At 44.0% G+C, this 18,730-nt stretch overlaps 1 protein-coding gene across 1 annotated transcript; it reads right to left on the bottom strand.

Annotated features, from left to right (window-relative positions):
* Positions 1-6,601: 6,601 nt before the first annotated feature.
* TMEM179 (transmembrane protein 179) lies at positions 6,602-16,076 on the bottom strand. Its single transcript, XM_075031053.1, has 4 exons — positions 15,775-16,076; positions 11,536-11,673; positions 9,915-9,993; positions 6,602-7,087 (listed from the first exon to the last, which is right to left on the bottom strand). Exons 1-4 carry the CDS (start codon positions 16,074-16,076, stop codon positions 6,908-6,910), a joined length of 699 nt encoding a protein of 232 aa, XP_074887154.1. The 3' UTR covers positions 6,602-6,907.
* Positions 16,077-18,730: the final 2,654 nt, after the last annotated feature.

The following is an 18,730-nucleotide window of genomic DNA, read 5'->3' as shown; positions in this document are numbered from 1 at the left end:
AATGAGGTGCTTTATTTGACCAATCAAAAGGGCTATTCACACAGCCCTTCTTGGGTGCCTGTGGCCATTTTTTTAGGAATGAGGATCTGACAGGACACTAATAAGCATTGAATCCTAAATCCTTTATCTATCTATGAAAACAGGATTTAGACTCTCACGTGGATTCAATTCTTTTGACTATTGTGTGCAATAACAGTTACAGCAGTTATAGTAGTAGCTATGAGAGGTAGAAAAGTTTAAGCACTCAGGTGAATACATTCACGTTAATCTATGTTTGCAATAGCAGTTCAATTACACTCTTTGGCATGGACAAACTGAAGAGAAAGCATTGCTCTGTAAATACTCTTCCCAACAACAGAATGGAAAGACACATGCCTGCACTGAAATAATCAGTACTTGTTATATACTAAGTAAATTGCCATCTAACGTCTCAGAAACAAATGTTAAGTTTTCTGAGAGAGTGTAGTTGTGTTTTTCCCTTCTATGTCAGGAATACATCAAAGTGCTGTCTTCTATGCAGTTGTTAGCTTCATAAATTATTGAGTGGAATTTTGTCATTTCAAAAAAATTTTAAAAACTTTTATGTGTGTATCTGTGAATACTAAAATACAGCTCAGGTTAGTTTTCGTTTTTCTTATGGAGGACAAAAATAGAAACATAGACTTCAAGGCGTTAGGACCATGAACAGAAATAATTTGAAAACAATTTAATGAAGATATATGAGCATTTTCTCACTGCATGCAGGTGTGGAAACTAGCCAGGCAAAACCCGCCTCTCTTCCCAGATTGCCTAAGCACAAGGAAAGGACATTTGTGGTCTCCAAAGCAAACACTCCAATGAGATAAAAATGGGCTATTTCCATCAGCAAAGGAAACTGTCTGAGGTACAAATTTAGGATCTGGATACAGACAGGTTTCCCATTAGCTCACGGATGTTCACACCCAGGCCATTGATTTAGAAGAAAAGACAAAAGTTTTGTCAAAATCCAAATCAGTTTGTCACAAAATACTGTTAGTCTTGCCAGTATGAATGACTGTCTGGACTTTTGTTAAAGTTAATGTTTAAATAGTAAAAGTGATTTTACATGCAATATGTTTGAGGTGGGAGTCTTTGGGCAAGGGAGGTGATAAAAGCCACATTCACCCAAACACCAGGTTTTATGTACTTTCTTGCTCTGAATATTTCACAGCTGGCATCCGTTCTGAATTTGGACATTTGATATTGCATTTTCTGAGACCCATCACGTAGATCGATGGGTGATTTGAGGTTGTGCAGAAACCCTGTTTCCTGCATAAAGCCTATACAATGGCGCGTGGCTCACACTTCCCTAGCAAGGGGACCCCACATTCTGCACCCAGATTAGCCTGAAGAGATTCCTATGCACAGCCCCTGTTTCTCAGAACATGGTTTCCAACCATCAACTGAAGGGCTAAGCTGCGTGAGGTACTAACAATTGACATTGGACCAATATGCAACAAAGGCTAAAAGATTCTGGATGACAAATGAAGGTGAAGCATGGCTTTGTATCTTAGTGATGAGAGCCTTCAGGTGTCCAGGGGAATCCTGAGTGTCCTCTCTCAACCAGTCATGCACTTACAAACTCCAAAGCCCTCCAGCCAGGAATCTGTTTGTCCAGTCTAGCCTTCCATTTCAGCGAATAACACAGCCTAGGGCATTCTAACCTGCAGTTTACATTGGGGATTTAGAAGAAACAGGGCAAGTGCACATGTTTTCTCAAGGTGAGTTTTTAGGTTACATTAAATAGAGCGGGTTAGACTGGTTAGATGCTCAGACACCATAAATCAGCTTAGCCCTTCTTTCCCTCAAGAACTACACACTGACTTGCTACACCAAAGATCTGCTTGAGTTTCTTCAACCATTAAGACAATAAGTTTTCAAATTAATTCTCCCATCTAAACTCCTGCTACTAAATAACTGTATTATAAACACATCTTTTTTCCCCTTTGTCACCTTATCTTTTCTAAGAGCAAGTAAATGACTGTTTACAAAAAGACATGCTGGCTGGTTTGAGCCAGAATATTGTACTGTGTTGCAGAAGAGTATGGTTTGGCAACCAAAGGATTGACACTCCTATCAAAATATGTTCTGTTTGTCTCCTGCAAGTCTGTATTTTAAATGAATTAATAACAGCACCATGTTCATGCCAAGGTCATTTGTCATTTAGGAGTCCATGGTGCAGAATTCCTGAATCAGGGGAAAAGTATGCCTTGCTCATGCAATATAACTGTAAAATGTGTGCTCCTGTTCCTTGCAGCCTTGCTTCCATCCTGAATACTACGTAGGTTTAATCAACAGTGTTTCATGTCTCTGAGAGAAGGCCTTGAAGGGAAATGTGACTCTCAGGACTAATACAGGTTAACATCAGGGTATTACCCAGAGATAGAGGAGGAATTAAAACATTTGCAAACTCACATTAGAAACCCATCTCAGCCCTTCGGAGGCTGTGCACTGGCCAGTGCTTTCCTACTCCACTTACATCACATCCACATCCACCTCTGGGTATCAGAACCTATATGTCATTGCACAGATCCTAATACTAAGTAAGAAAAAGGCAGGGTAGAAAGTTAAGGCAACCTAACAACTACCCAACCTAAGCTGCCTGTTAAGAGAAGAGTCTATATCTGTATCACAGAAGAGCAGTGGAATTATTTCTGGCATATATCTGTGTACATTGTACACACACACATACACCACCTCCCTGACACTGAATGCTTTCATGACAAGGTCCAGATACTCAGGCATCCATCACTGGTTATTATAACAACCAGTTTTCTATGGGACCATAGAAACATTGCCATAGCATGCATGTGTCCTTCAGTTTTTAAAGTAATCATTATGCTCTTATTTTTGTGATTCCTATTGAAAGTTCACAGCTGAAAGATGCCTCCTGAATTAGTGGGATAAGAAGTTACGTGCATTTGTGCCCTCATGAGAAATTCTATTCCAAAAAATGGCTTCAATTGTTTCTCCATTATAAAAATAATAATAAACAGCATCAATTGAAAAGCTCAGATGACACTTGTTAGCTCAGATTTTTCTAACCTAATGTAGATTGCTGGCAGGGAATTGGCAGGAAAATTAACCACAGGTGGTAGGCAGGACATGGGGAATATATTCGATATAACAGAATAATTGTGTGGCAACCCCCCGGTGCCTCAGAAAGTAGCATCCAGTTGCATCCAACCAAGTAAGGCTCTCCCTGTGTTACTAACAATTTTCACAGGCCAAAAAAAAGACCTTTTGACTGTGGTTTTAGCATCAGAGGGAACACAGTGACTAAACAACTGCATCCCCATTCTCCACCAGAATGGCTCACAGCTTTGCGATGGGCAGCAGCGGGAGGGTCTGCATGGGCAAGGGCCACAAAGCTTTTTCCCCTTCCACCATGTGACAATAAATAAATACAAGTATAAATACCACACAGGGTTCTAGTTCTTTGAATACACCTCTTGCTAGAGTGTTCTCAGAGGCCTGCTTTTGGAGGTGTCAGATTAAAGAACGCATTGAAATATCACAGAAATGCAACATTTGACTCAGAGAAACTCCTACTGCAGCCACACTCTGAGCTGGTTGGCAATGGACGACTAAAAGCAGAGGTCACAAATGTACAAGAGAGAGGTGAGTGAGAGAGAGCATAGGTATGTACGTATGTGTGTATAAATAATACAGCTATTCTAACACATTTTCAGCCTGGCATCACTAGGTTGGCCTGAGTGTCCAAGCTTTAGGAGAAGAGGTTGCAGAAAGCTGAATGCAAACAAAAAAGCCCAAACAGGTCCAATAACTGGGTGTTGCATGATACCCTTCCTCCCCTTGAGTCAGCCAGAGAGCTTCTCACTACATATTCTGCCTTCTCACCCGCGCAGGGGCTTCCTTCAAAACTAGCTTTGCTTTTAAGCATCATTGATGCGTGCAAGCTGGGTGCCAGACTCAGCCTACTTAGTCAAGTGAGGGAAGAAGGGGAAAACAGACTGAGATGCATGTGGGACTCAAAGAAGAGCCTCAGCCTCCTTTCAGTTTACATGCCAACTCCAAGAGCCAAGACACTTGTGTTCATGGTCACTGTAATGCAACTGGGGTTAGAAGAATTCACACAGGTAAATGAATTAGAGATGCTAAGCTTTGATGCCAAAGTTAACAGTGAGTCTGTATGTGTACATGTGTTGGGCTGGACTTTCCAAAGGCTGAAGCGAAGTATTTTGTTGCTATTGACTTTTACTTCAAGGTGGGATCCTGGTTGCATCAGGTGCTTTAAAGATCCCACTTTTTGTCTATTGAGCTGCAGAACAATGAAGATAGTGTCAGGGTGACAAATGCTGGAGAAAATGCTAACCACAATAGTCAACAAGAGTAGAAACCCCAGGACCAGAGTTTGCTGCTTCTCGTGGAAGTGGAAAAGAGGAAAAGACCCCGAGACAGGAGAAAGAGAGGTAGAAGAGAGCATGAGCTCTGGACAACCTCACCAATGAGCAGCATCTTCTTCTTGCATCCCAGAACCAGAGACAAGGCTTGAGCCCCCATAGCTCAGAGCAAGGATGAGGAGGACACACTTGCTATCTTCTGCCTCCTGGTTCTTCAAACCCCCAGGCAAGACCAGGAACAGTGGTCCCAACCCACATGTTACTTCAGCCTAAGCCTGATTTGGCACATACATAAAATATATTATACAAAGCAGCAGCACGGTTCCGCATGAGGAGTAAGGCATGCATTGAAGTAATTTGTGAGAAGAGACATCACTGCTGAATCTTAAGTTCAAAGTGAGACTGGAAGGAGAAGTAGTGTCTTTTACAGTTAGAGAAACAACTGGGGAAACATATGAAACAGGCTAATTTTCAGGACCCAGGCTCTTCTTTAGGATATGAAGGGGAAGGTCATGCCCTGGCAAAGGGCTTAGGTACTTGCAAGAGTGTACCTCTTATTAGACCAAATGAATTAAAAAAAGGCACTCCAACAGTCCTGATCTCTGAATTTTAAACTGGTATTAACTAACTTGAGCTCTGATTCCCTTTTCAGGAACTCCTGCTCTGATGTCAATTCACAACCACAAAAAAAGCTACCACTGTAAAGCTTTCAAAAGAATTGCATTCCCTTGTGGGCAGAAATCATGCTGAAAAACAAGATCTCTCTACATATAGCTGTGGCCAGCTGGGGCTATAAGTGATGTTCACAGGGCTGGCTCACTGCTTAGAGCCCATGGAGGGTTTTTTCCCTAAACCTGTGAGAACAATTTGGCTATTAAATGTAATGTTAGATTTTATGCCCTAAAATGCTTACTAATTCAGGGATTTGTTATGACTTCAAATTCTCTTTCAGTCAAATGCTTAAGCCAGTACTTAACTTTAAGCATCAGATAGTCCCCAGAAGACAGCAGTAAATCTGCATGGTGCTAGCCCCAGGCTTGAGCTCTTCTCTCCCCTCCTTCCTATTTACCAGGCAATATAGTTGTGCATGGTTTGCACTCATGTTGCAATAAATTCAGTCTTAACTCGAACACAGCTGCCACAGGCAGTGTCAGTGTACTCTCAAAACATCTTCTTCAGCCTAAACTTAACTGCTTGCTTAAGTTTTCCACTGAATCGGGATTCTTCTGCATAATGTGTACCTGGGGATAACTGTCTAATTCGAGCACAACTTCACATCTCTGTCATGCAAATCCCACACTCATCTGAGTGACTCTTGTTTATTATCAGATCTACTTCTCGTCTCAACCATCCACCTTATTTGTTGAAGCACTGGCCAAGCAAAACTGAAAGCAACCACAAAGGCACTAGTAAGCTTTGTGAAAATAACAGTTCTTCTCCCTTTTCGCAGCAAAATTCATCAGCCCTGCAACTCCTGCCCATGAGTGGGGAGAACAGACCCATTCAACACTGAACTACCTATAAAATAACTCAACTGTTCGAGCTCCTTGCTATGTTTATAGATATATAGAGATACCTACAACGAAAAAGTTTACAGTAATTTTGCATACTCTATATGAAATAAATATCACAAGTAAATTCTAATACTCAAAACCAAATAGCATACAATGGTAGGGACCAAGTTCTATTTATAAATGCACAAGCATTAATACTATCTATTCAGTCTAATTTCTTAGTATGCAAGCATCAGCAATTGCTAGCTACACTACACTTCAGGAGTCATAATAAATGTTGGTCATGCCAAAATATAAGAAGAAACAAAACCACAAAAATTCTCCACCATCTTTCCAAATGATACACAGTTTTTGACAGATACTGTAATGATATAGTGGTTTCATTAAGTTCATTAACACTGTCCAATATTAAATATCAAGGCTGGAACACAGGTCTCTATGTTCTAAATAAACTCAGAATCAGAGCAGAAGAAACAGGTTTGTCAGCACAGCATCCATACATAGCAAAAGCAGAGACAGTGAGAGTCTGTACCTGGCCCAGAGCTGCAATTACCCAGAATAAAGTGAGAACTGGGACAGCTTTACTGGTAAAAGGGAGGAGAGGGAGAGAAGAGGGACTGGACACAGTCCCAGTTACAACTGTTGTTGGAGAATAGTTTGAAGGAATAGCCTGGTCTCTGTAGCCTGGTCTTGCCAGCTCAGTCCTCAAAAATGGCCCCTGCCCCAAAAACCAGTGATGGCACGTAGGCGCTCTACTAGCAAGAGCAGGTTACAGATTGTGCCTGTGCAGGACAGAAAGTTTGCTGTGCCAATGGCATATGGGGCCGTTCATTCTCTGTAGCCTAATGTAAGTATTTCTGCCAACAATTTCTCATGGAGGAAGTGGGTGATTCGCAAGTACATCTCTTTTCAGGAAAGAAAAGATCTCACACACTCGGTACCCTGACTCAACTTCAGCTCACACTACTGAATAATAAAATCTAGATCCTGCCCTGGAAATTTGCTTACACTTTAGATCATGCCACTTTTCTCATCTTGCAAAGAGGTTCGTGAAGAGGATCTTCCTAGCAACAGCTCCTTCTCATGGATCAGGCTATCTAGCAGGTCCTCCTGTCTGTAGTTGTGATAAACCTTCAGGAAAGCCAGAATGGTAATTCCCAGCCAAGTCAGCCAGGCAGCCCAGAGACCAAACTAGAGAAGAAAACAAATAATAAAGAGGTCAATACCATATTGTAAAAACAAAAAGTCACCTGTCCAGGTGAATATAAAAATCTCAGCTGGACCAAAACCCATGGAGTCACACCAAGTTACACCCAGTAATGTCCTGGCCCCTCTGTTCCTCAACTCTGTCAAGTTATTCCTAGCTTAAAAGGAAAAAGTCTTTATGTACCAGAAATACTGAAGCAAAAATGTGCTAAGAACAATGAGGGAAAAAAGAAATCTGTATAATCTAGGTGCATCTGTTGAACTTCCCATATCTGACATTCTGGCTGGCCCAAAATTCTTGGGATTATTTCACTTTTGTTACTTTGGAATTGCAATACATTTTAAGACATTTTCCAAAACTTTCTTCCCAAGTCATTCAGGCCTTCTACTACCCCTGCAGAAGTGCTAATTTCAAGGTATTTTTATTCAAAATATTGTTGAGAAAATCTTACAAATTGAACCTTTACATTCTGGGGTAACTGGTTCACATTAGCATGAACTCAGAGAGCAAGAGAAACCCACTACAATGCATCGAAGTGCCTGGGGGCTTATTTATACCTGGCATGAGAGACCTGGGCTTAAAGCCTCAGATATGCAGTAAGACCCATCACTAACTTAGTCTCTCTTGCTTAACTTTGTAGACATAATTACACTTTGATTGGTTCAGGTACTTGAATGTTGGCTTCCCTGCCTCAGAGGAGGCTCATTTATAGTAAGGCTTTCTGGTAGAAATTCCATTTTAATTCTATGATGCCTTTAGCAAAGAAACATTAATTGAACCCCTGTATTTCAGTTTTGACATACTGAATTTTTAATTTAAAAAATACAACAATTTAAACACTTCCAGACAGTAATACAGCTGTGTATTCTAATAGCCAATTTAGATAAGCAAGGGCCACTACTTTTTAAAGGGAGTTTATGTTCCTATATATCTTACACACTTTGGAAATTCTCTTAAGTATTACTGCCCACACTTACAATTATCTCAGTTCACCAGTAAAAAATATTTTTCAGTTATTCTACAAACCTTGGAAATAAGGAGATATTAATTTGGCTTTATATGACTATATCTAGAGAATTGGAAGCTTTGCATTCATTTCTTAAGCACCACTTCATTAATGAAATATCCTAAAGGCATTCAGATATCTGCTACCGCTGTGGTCTTCTCAGCATATTTGACATGAAAGAATCTACTTGGATAGAGCCAAATTCAGTGAAAGTCCCAGAGCCATTCTGATGTGCTGGAAGCCTCTGAATGGAAGAAAGCAGACAGAGACAGGAACAGACACTGCTTCTAAGTAAAGCCTGCTGTCAGAAATTACTGCACTTATAAGGAAATGTTTGCTTTAGCTGGTAAATCTAGTCTTTCTTGGGTGTTTCTTTCTACTGTTTCAAAGAAACTTATTTGCCCATTCTCGTACCTTCATCCAAGTCTGCTTACCACACCCTGGATATCAGAAGACAATGATGCACGATTTTGTTCCCTGCTTGGTCCTTTCTTCAAACAGTCACAATCAGGATTCACTTTGACACTACCACATTCAGCTTTTGAAGCCAAACGGTGTTCCCCTGGAGCTGTTATGCTCCCAGGGTCTTCATACTTGGGTGTTTGCAGAGCTTAGTGGCTGCACCTTGCAGGCTAGCTCTACGCAGGGACATCTGGAGGGACGTGGATTGGTGTGGGGAGCTGCCTGCGATGGCTTGGGCTGATCTGTCTACGCTGTGATTTGTTAACTGTCCTTCAACTGAAGTGCTATGTGCATGGACCTTGACTTTTTAGGCATGGCTCCCTGTTAAAGAAGTGCCTTCTCTTGCCTATAGATTACCAACTGTCCGCCCTGAGATCCCAGTGCGGCCATGGACATTTAGTTCCCATGAACTCAAAGCTATAGACTGGTAACAGGTTTACTCCTGCTACCCTCCCACTAGCTGGCAGATTAGGAGCTAATGGCAAAATCTACTGCAAAATACAGCTTGGCCTTTGGCTAGCATCTTATAAAGAGGTCACTTCTAAGGCATATTTCTGTCCTACATGCAGATGTGTCTGAGCTGGGTGTCTAGATGACAGTGCTGGCAACAAAGACACAAAACTAGCTTGTGTCCAAGAGGTACGGTTACCTCAAGAAGTGCCCCAGGCAAGCTAATGCCTCTTCCTGGGGGGGACAACATAAGAAGCGTGTGTACGGGTGCAGCCCTGCATGGATGGGGCTATCCTCCTTGCAGAACTAGTATGTGTTCACATGCACAAGTGCTCAAGTACCAATGTTCACTGACTTTGATTGTTGACTTAGAGCTAGCATATTCAATGGAAAGGTCTGACAGCCTTGGAGGTCTAATTCTCAAAGATTCATCAGAAAGCATCCCTATCTAAATGACAGTAATGTTTAATTATTTTCAATGATCTGATATTTATATAGCTCAGGTGATATCAGACAAACTCATGGAAGGCAAAGCCAATAGCCCCATGATCTGGTGCAGGTCAGATATTATTCTGAACAGCAATGAAGAGCTCCAGGACACCAGAGTGTTGCAACTTTTGCAGAGCTCATCCTTTGGAGTAACAATAAATTTTCCATCATGAGTAACAAGATCAGTGGCAGAGTCAGGTTTTGACATGTCTGCATTCAAAACTATCTATTTTGCATTTAAAATGCAAATGTGCCCATCACTATCATCCTGATTCAGCACTTACTGAAGTCAGTGGAAACATTCCCATCGATTTCAGAGGAATAGTAATTCAGCTCCAGCAATCCCAGATCAATGAGCAAATGGCAAATGAACTGGAACAGAACCATGACCTACTCTGACCTACCTGTGCAATAGCAAACTGGTCGTAGAAAGCAGAGTTTTCTAAGTTCAGTTCAAGATCTATATCCTGTAATTCTTCACAGCTACCCAAGGAAGGCATTTGGAGGGGAAAGAAGAAAATTATTTCAGAGAGTCCAAACAGGCAAACCAAATATAAAATGAAGCAACATCTTAAATGTATTTCAAACAGTCACAACAGCATGTTTTATCAAAAGATATTTAAGTTATTGCAGTAACCAGGTTGCTTGCCAATCTTCTCTAAAACTAGGGTAAAAGAGGCATGTAATTACTTTCTTTAAAAAAACCCAATGTATAATTATGTAAGTGATAACACCAATCTTCCTTAAGTGGAATTGTAAAAGTTATTATGAAAACAGTATACTTAAACCCCTCTTTTCCCACTGCCCCCAAGCCTCCCACATATGCACACCTGGCATCACCCCAGGTCGTTTGCTTCACCCCTCAATGAAACAAAGTGTATGAGCCTCCGTTACCTTTTGACTTCACCAGGAAAAGCCTCAGAAGAAGGGATTGTGTGGGTGTTTTTGTTTCGGATGCTCCAGCAAGGAGACGATACTCTGATGGTAAGATAGAGGCTGCCTACAGATTTTACAAATAACTTGGACTTTTACTGGTGTGAAAAAAATCCCAGGATTTTGAGGTTGTCTTTCTAGCTCTTGGTTGATTTCTGCAGCCTCTTCTCTCTCCTTTTCAGTGCTGTCGGTCATCTTGGGTTCTTATCCGAATATTCGATTAGATGTTTTTTGTAATTGAATTTTTAACCGAATATTCGAATAATTCGATTAATCGTTGCAGCCCTAAACAGAACATTTACTATGGCATTTTACAACATATGACAATGTGCAACATAAATGTATGCTTTAAATAGTACGTTTATTCAATATCATATGACATAAAATGTCACCTTTTCCTCTCTCGTGTTACTTGTTTGATAGGAAAAAACCTAGCTCAACTTAACTTTTTTCCTATAGGGAGCATAAACATTGTGGGATACAGTAGAGCATTTTAGGAGCTGTACATTTTGCGCACTGTAAGAAAGTATCAACCATCTGTACTTTGCACTTACAAGTACTTTCCATTCTGCGGCTCTCAGGGCATCCACAGCACCGCTATGAGGCCAGCATCTTTACATCAAATTTTGGGTGATGGTGCGTTATGGCACAGGCAGGATGAGTGACTTGCCCACTGCCACACAGTGGGTCGGTGGCAGAGCCAGGACAGCGAGCCAGGAGCCCTGACTCCCAGTCCCCTGCCCTGCCCACAAGACCACACTCCCCCCCTTCTTGGAGCATTTCCAAATCTAGCTCTCCTTTGGAAATAAAAGTTTTTAAACTAATGGATTTCTTTGGCATATGACCGTGACTCTTAAAGAGACCATGAACCACGATGGAAACGTACTTTTCTTTGTGGGGTACTAAATGCAAAAAAAAAAAGTTTGATCTGCTTTTTTTGTTCCAGATGAAAAAATCTGGATTTCCACATTACAGATGCCTTCTCCCCCTTGCTCACCTTCTGTGTAATAACTACAGTTTGTAACACCCCTGTTCATTTGTGCATATATGGAAAGGAAAAAAAGGGAAGAAAATGTATTCTTCAATACTAACCTATTTGGCATGCTTCCTTTTTCGGTAATTGCATCACACCACATGTTAAATCCTACACTCACTATAGTGCTAGCAATAAATGTGATAAACACCACAAAGGCGCTGATCAGCAGATTCAGGAAGGCATAAAAGAAAGAGCTGCAATAAAAAGGAAGAAAAATGTAACTCATAAACAGCTGAAACACAACATCAGCAGTCTCTCTAAGCAGCATACACTGGGCACAAAGATACCGGTTTCCATTTGAAACACATCTGCTTTAATTAAGAACACCTTATACATTGAAAACTATGGATTATGATTTTGAGTCACATTATCTCCATTTATGAGTACTTTTGATTTTGATTTTTTTTTCACCGTAAGAGGATGGGGCTTTAAATCATAAATACTAAGTGGCAATTGTTCATACAAAGCATGGTTTTCATTAACTGTAATGATGAAAATCACCATTGTTAAAATAAATGTCATTAGCTCAAATTATATAGTAACCGGAGCTAAAATTATTTCATGACTAAAGTGATAATTGGGACAAAAATTGCCTAGGAGTGGGAAACTAAAAATAAAACAACACAGTACTGATAGCTATAATCATTTTAAGCAATGTAACACAAGGTACTGCCATCATAGGACACGAATCTCTGTTTTATGGGCAATTTGCAGAGCGGGCCACTTTCTCCTGGGACTTCTCTGGCTTTGGTGTCAGTATGTTATTTCTGCCAGCTGAACGTCAATTTACTTCAGCCCACTTAGGTCTGCCCAACCAGGGCCAGCCCCAGGCACGCGCTGTGTTTGGAGTGGTAGGGGGTGGGATGCTTACACTGCCTAGGGCCAAGAAATTGTCTACTCATCTTCCAACCTCACTGCTTACCTCTGCCCCTTACTTCCTGTCAGTGAAAACTTTCTAGTCCTTTTCTCATTCATCCAAGTCCTTCGTTACTTGAAACTGCTCTAGGTAGCACTTGGAAAGTCTCATTATCTAAAATCTGGACGTCTACTCTAGGTTGGAGAAGACTGGCAACTCCAGGTGGCAGGTCATCTTATTCAGGTTAGGTGGTAAGGATGAAAATGACAAATTTCCCACCAGTGCCACTCTCATTATGCTGAGGATAGAAGGAGTCTACTCACCCCAGAGAACAAAAAAACAGTCATTTCTTTTCCCTGGTGGCTCATTAAATGTAAAGGCGAGAGGCTTTTTGAGTCAGTGTTTGAATACTGGGAAGGTTCTGGGCTGGTCAGTCCTAATTTGTACAGGTTATACATGGTGAGACATATGTGACCTCAGGAGGACTACTTTAAAATGAGATGGGGAAACAATCATCAGTGAGGTTAGGATGTTTGTTTCTGGGTTGATGTGGCTTTAGAGGGGCTGTCTAGGCCCTCTCCAAAGTGGCAGTCATTCCATCCTAACACTGATAGAAAAGGAGTGAAATAAACCACCTTCCAGAAGTGCCCTTACAGACTGTAGCGGGAGCTGGATGCCAGGACACCTGACTTTGAGATGAATCCTACTCTCATCCTTTGGCTTCACTGGACTTGGTGGACTAGACCAGCTCACCTCCACAGAGTGCCAGGGTCACCCACACAGTAGCAGAGGAAGCTGGTACAAGCAGACCACGGTTTTGCACGTTCACTGTCCCTGCCCTGATTTCACACCTAGCCTAGACTTCATTCCAAGTGTCACTAAAGCCATATCCACTGGGTGCACCTTAGCACGGTATGCTGGCCAGAGAGGCAGAAAAGGCTTGAGCTGTCCGCTCAGTAGAGTTGACACCAGACTTAGTAAGAGGTCTAGAAAAGGAACAGTTCCCGGGAGCACTCAGTGGATCATTGCCAGCCCGGGACCTCTAGTCCTCCCTCTACGTCCTACCCTGCAGCACAGGAGAGGTGCCAAGGTCCAGAACGGGACCTTCCACTGACAAAGCAGGACCGAGTGTTGCACTTGATGTGCATTGGGCAAGCAGTTACCATCAGCGTGTGTGCTGGAGGTTCCTCAGGCCAGGGCATCCTGGAACAGAACTGCGCTAATTTGGCTCTCTACCTCACCTATATTTTTGCTTAGATCAGAATTTCAAGCTACACATTCCAGATTGAGTGGATGCCCTGTAATGATAAATGCTTACACTCAAAGTAGAAGTCACTTTGCCGTCCTAGTAGTGAAGTATCTGAGTTGCACCTCTACCTTTCAGCCGAGCTGAATAGTCCCTGTCCCAGAGCACGCTGGCAGCCAGCATTTGCTTCTCCTACTCCTGCAGGCAACTGGAGCTCAGTCTGTCCCTGAGGCAAGGGGTGCTCAGACCCTTTTAAAAGGGGTTTTAGCAGTCTTAACTATCTGACAGCAACCATTAAAAGCCATTGCACAGGAAGACTGACCACATTGGTAGGATGCATAGGGTGCTACCCCTGACTGCATCGGCTGGCTCACCCCGGAGCTGGCCCAGTAGCAGTGATTCTGCTCAATAGGATCAGCTGTGATGTCATTCTGGTTCTTCCTCAACTGCCTCTAATCAGAAATAGTAATTATCATTTATCACAAGGAGTTCACATTTCTCTCCATCCAAACAGACCTGTTTTCATGCCCATTTGAAGTGTTAACAAATTACTGTCTAAAATCAGAACAGCGTGTGTCCTACCTGCTTTTCAGACAGACAGCAGCAGATCTGGTACAGGACAGACCTTCTTTCTTACTAGGAAACTGCTGTTTTCAAGCAGCTTCCTTCTCATCCTGTTTTACCTTTCTGTCATGCTTTACAGTTATCTCATCATGCTGACTTGCTCCATCTTTGCTCCCCACCACCCCACAGCCTTTTGCCTCCTTTCTTGCCTGGAACAGTTGTGAACAGTGTTATACAACTGCTAACGCTCAGCCCAAAGGAGCCTGAGAGCAACTCCTAAAGCGACAATTTTCAGGGGCCTGCCCAGCAGTTTTGAACTAAATAGCCACATTTGGAAGCAGGCCAAACATCTGATCCAAATTTCTCTATTACAAGGTTTTTACTGCTGGTTTCTTCCAAAAATTAACTAGTTCTGAACTGCAAAACTGAAAAAAGCATCTAGATCCAACTAATCCTCTATAGGTATCTGATCACCTGAGGAAGCTGAATTTAAATGTATTAAATACATGGTTATATTTAGAACTTGTAAGGTAAGTTTTAATATAGAAATAAGTTTCTAGGCTATACTTACTAAAGCAAATTTTAATATTAGGCAGCTTGAGGGTGGTTGGAAAGCGCCAGAGGGGCAACCCTGCTAGCCAGTCCCCAATATTCCCCACATCAGGGTGTTGTACAAGGCCAGATGCACCAACCACTGACTCAAGAAACTTCTAGTCCAAATAGACCTGGACACAAGTGATTAACCCTTGGCGTGGTCCCTAAACCCCAGGAAAATAACTTTCCTAGTCTAGCCAGCCACCAGTGCATGCTCCTGCCTTCCTACCTCTGTGTAGCTGGATGCTTGGAGGGCCCTGGCCCCACAGCACCCGCAGGCTGGGTTACCCGTGCCAGGGGCTCTACCCAAGGTGGCAGGACAGGCCACTGGAGAGCACAGCGCTCCCGAGCTGCTGCCTGGACCACCAAGCCTCTCACTATTCCTGCTGGGGTCTGATGCCCCTTGGTTCATCTGAGCACAGTAACCGGCTGCGGCTGCTGCAGGGAGCGCTCAGCGTTGCTCTCATGTCGTAACCACGCAATAGTTGTTCTCTGCAATAGTTGCCATGTCCACCACAAAAGCAGGATAAAAATAGAGGGGGACTACCAACTGCTCCCTTCTGCCCCCTCACGCATAACCGTGTCTTTTCAGGGTTTTTCAGGCGCCCAGTGTACACCCTGGGAAGGCTCCCCTTTGCAGGGTCGTGGAGTGGGACCGTGGTCAGGAGGCACCCGCGAGCCCCAGCCTCCAGCATCGCCCCACGGCCCCCAGCACCCTCCGCGCCCACCGCAGCCGAGCTGGGCAGACACTTCTCCCAGACTGCCAAAGGGCAGCGGGCGCGTAGCGATGAATCTGGCTGCCCACCCCAAACCCCTGCCGGGGAGCATCCTCCGGAGAGGGGCCTGAACTCAGGTGGGGGTGTAGGTGGTGCGTGGGCAGACAGACGCAGGCAATACGCCGCTTCACTCCAAACCCCTCTAGGGAGCAGGATGCTCTGGATGGTGCAAAGCCCAATGCTTCGCCCCCAGGCTTCTCCCACTTGCCCCAGCCTGCAGGAGGGATGGGCACCCCCTGCCCTCCCCAGGGATACTTACTCCTCGTGCCCTTTGCAGAGGAAGAAGAGGGTCCTCCAGGCCTGCACTGTGGCCAGCAGCAGGGAGAGGAGCCCGGTGAAGATGCTGAAGCGGCAGGCAGCCTCAGGCCCCCACTCCTGCACAGTGAAGCGCTGCCTCTCCACGGTCAGGTTGGCGTTGAGCCACATGCCCTCGGTGAAGAGCAGGCACCGGCCGTGGAAGTCGTTGCCATTCTCGGAGAGCGGCACCACCACGATGAAGCTGAAGAGGAAGGCCAGGAAATAGCAGATGCACTGAGCGAAGAGGAAATTGCTGAGCGCCATGTCCGCGGCTCTGCGCAGGCAGAGGGAGGGAAGGAGGGAGGGAGGGAGGGAGGAGGGAGGAGGGAGGGATGCAGGAGGGAAGGATGGAGGAGGGAGGGATGCAGGAGGGAAGGATGCAGGAGGGAGGGATGCAGGGGGGGGAAAGATGGAGGGATGAAGGGAGGAAGCCTGCAGCGGGGGGGAGGGGGGGGGAGGATGCGCAGTGTAATGCAATGCAAAGCAATGCCTCCTCTGGACACGGCTGCTGCCTCTCCCGCTGCCCCTACTGATGGCTTCAGGGCTTGTGGGGGGAGCAGAAAGGAAGAACTGTTGTGGGGGATCCTTCCTCTTCGGGAAAATCTAGCCACTGATACACCCTGTCGCCCATGGGGTTAAATCAGTCTGTGCCTCCCCAGCAGGGCTAGGTACCACCGGCTCTCAGTGGGGTATCCCCCCAGTGACATAGGACACTGATATCACCTGTGTTGCTGGCGGTGACAAGCACCCCTCCACTGCAAAAAAAACAAAGCAAAAAAAAAACAAACCCCAAAACGCAAACCCACAGCTTCATCCTGACTGATGGATCTCAGCAAGTTTTGGCCCCAGTTTCTAAAAATCTGGCTACCAACCTCAGATGGTGGCAATAAGGGACAGGGTGCACAGCCACCCTGGGAGCTGCAGACTGAGTGGTTTTGTTCTTAGCCCAGCTGGTCACCCCCTAAAAAAATATTGCAGGTGGCAGCAAGGGCTCACCAGAAGTGGACAACGTTTTGTCGAGCCTTGGTGTCAGTTAGGGGCTGCCCAGTGTTGGCATAACCTGCATTGTCCCTTAGCTGGCAGACAGAGAAGGGGAGAAAAAAAATAACCCTGAGCTCCAGCTGGATACCAAGCTGAGAATGGACCAGCACAGCAAAGGCATGTCCATGGCAGGGACACTTGTCGCTCACTCGACTCCCAGGGGTGAGCATCCACCCTGCTCTGCACTGCCAGGAACCAGTCCCCTGCCCTGCACCACTCTTGAAAAGACATCAGAGCATCCCAAAACTGCATGGCCAGGATGCAAGAAAGCAAAAGGCATCAGAGAGAGGCATGTGACTTGTGCTCAGTTGCCCCCCCCAGCACAAAAATCCAAATTAAACTGACCCTAAATTGGAGCTTCCCCTCAATCCCAATTTCATTTTTCCATCTAAACATGAATCCTCTTTGCAACACAAGACACCATAATTCATCTCCACTTCCAGGTAAAGTAATTTCCTAATCCAATTTCCTAGCCCTATCCAGTCTGAGATCAACTGCAGGTCTCAGATCACTTCTTAATCCCAGGGCTGTTTCTGCTCATTTCAGGCAGCATGCCATTTCCCAGCTGGTGTTTAGAGGAGTAGATGAGGGACTGGGACCCCGAATATACTGCCCATGGGATTTCAGGCTTGTGTTTCCATTGGGCAGCAAAACAATTATTTTTCAGTGCTGTTAAGATGTTACAGGTACAGTCCTGAGGCAGGTGCTGGAGGGATTCTCAGAGAAGACATTAATTCAGCTTTATTGTAAATCATTTGTAATGCATATTATCTTGAAATCTTACTCTATCTGTACAGGGAAAGTAGTTTTTGTGCAGATGCAGCTTCTTGAATAAAAACTTTTGTCAGTATATGTGAAATGTGTCAGGCCATTTTTCTGATCCTTACCAACTCTGATCATCAAAAATTGTATTTCAATTTTGCAAGATGAGTTATAGAGCACTGACCTGACCCTGTGGGGATAGACGTGCACTCCTAACAGAAAAGGTTTCGCTGATATTTCAGTCTCGTAGTAAGGAGGAAAGTTTATTGCTCTTAACCTTGCTTCCGAGAAGTGCTGGGTTCCCACAGGGTTTTTTCTTTATCTGGAAGGAAATCAGACCCGGATTGAGCTGGAAAACTCTTTTCTTTGAAACCTGACACATCAGATTTCCCAGATAATGTTTTCTGAAGTTAACTTGGGAGGTCAACACCGACATAAAAGCTCAGTTATTGCTTACACTGGAGCCCACAGAAGGGGCTGGCAGATGCCAAGGGCGCTTTGCTTCTGGCAAGCCCAACGCTCAGATCTTACCACCAGCAACCACAGGGCTCTGTTGCAGCAGGGTTATTGCAGAGGTGAAACGTGAGGGTCACTTGTAGAACATATAAAGTTGTCTTTGCTGATGAACAAACTCAAGCGAGCATTTATCGGAGAGTTTAAGAAAATACAGTTAGCCAATTGCAAATGTTAACAGACACGTAAAACAGCTGCACTCAAGAGGCTAACAGCTACTGAAGCGCAGGGCTTGGTCAGATGAAGTGACCACACACTGGAGTGAGCAAAGAAGTAGAAATCAAACCTGTCAGCTGTCACTCGTTTGGCAGCTGCCTGGATTTCTCATACTCTTCTCTCATGTAAATCCTAAAAAAAAAAAAAAAAATTACTCTAGGGTGGAACTTGGTTTCTGAAATATACAGCTGTTTTAGTGGAGTAAATTTGATGGTGTTTTACAAAGAAGACTTTTATAAGCTTAGTTTCCTTCAAATGGTGAAACTGGGGTGAAAGGCACAAGGCAAGGTGAATGATTATTCATTCTTTCTCATATCACAGGGAGTGGAAGACATCAAATATACAGGTTAGGCAAAAATTTTAAAACGGAGGAAAAGATGCCCATA

This window comes from Buteo buteo, chromosome 6, assembly GCF_964188355.1.
Source record: "Buteo buteo chromosome 6, bButBut1.hap1.1, whole genome shotgun sequence".
NCBI classification, from domain to species: domain Eukaryota; kingdom Metazoa; phylum Chordata; class Aves; order Accipitriformes; family Accipitridae; genus Buteo; species Buteo buteo.
The sequence above is the reverse complement of the archived record's forward strand: the minus strand, read 5'-3'. Positions and strand labels throughout refer to the sequence as shown.

Excerpts from the sequence above, each read along its gene's own strand:
- TMEM179 (XM_075031053.1), bottom strand. The coding sequence starts at position 16,076 with ATGGCGCTCAGCAATTTCCTCTTCGCTCAGTGCATCTGCTATTTCCTG. Across the intron at positions 11,674-15,774 it reads CTCTGCAAAGGGCACGAGGA|CTCTTTCTTTTATGCCTTCC; the intron begins GTAAGTATCCCT and ends TTTTTATTGCAG. Across the intron at positions 7,088-9,914 it reads ACCAGTTTGCTATTGCACAG|TTTGGTCTCTGGGCTGCCTG; the intron begins GTAGGTCAGAGT and ends TTTCTTCTCTAG.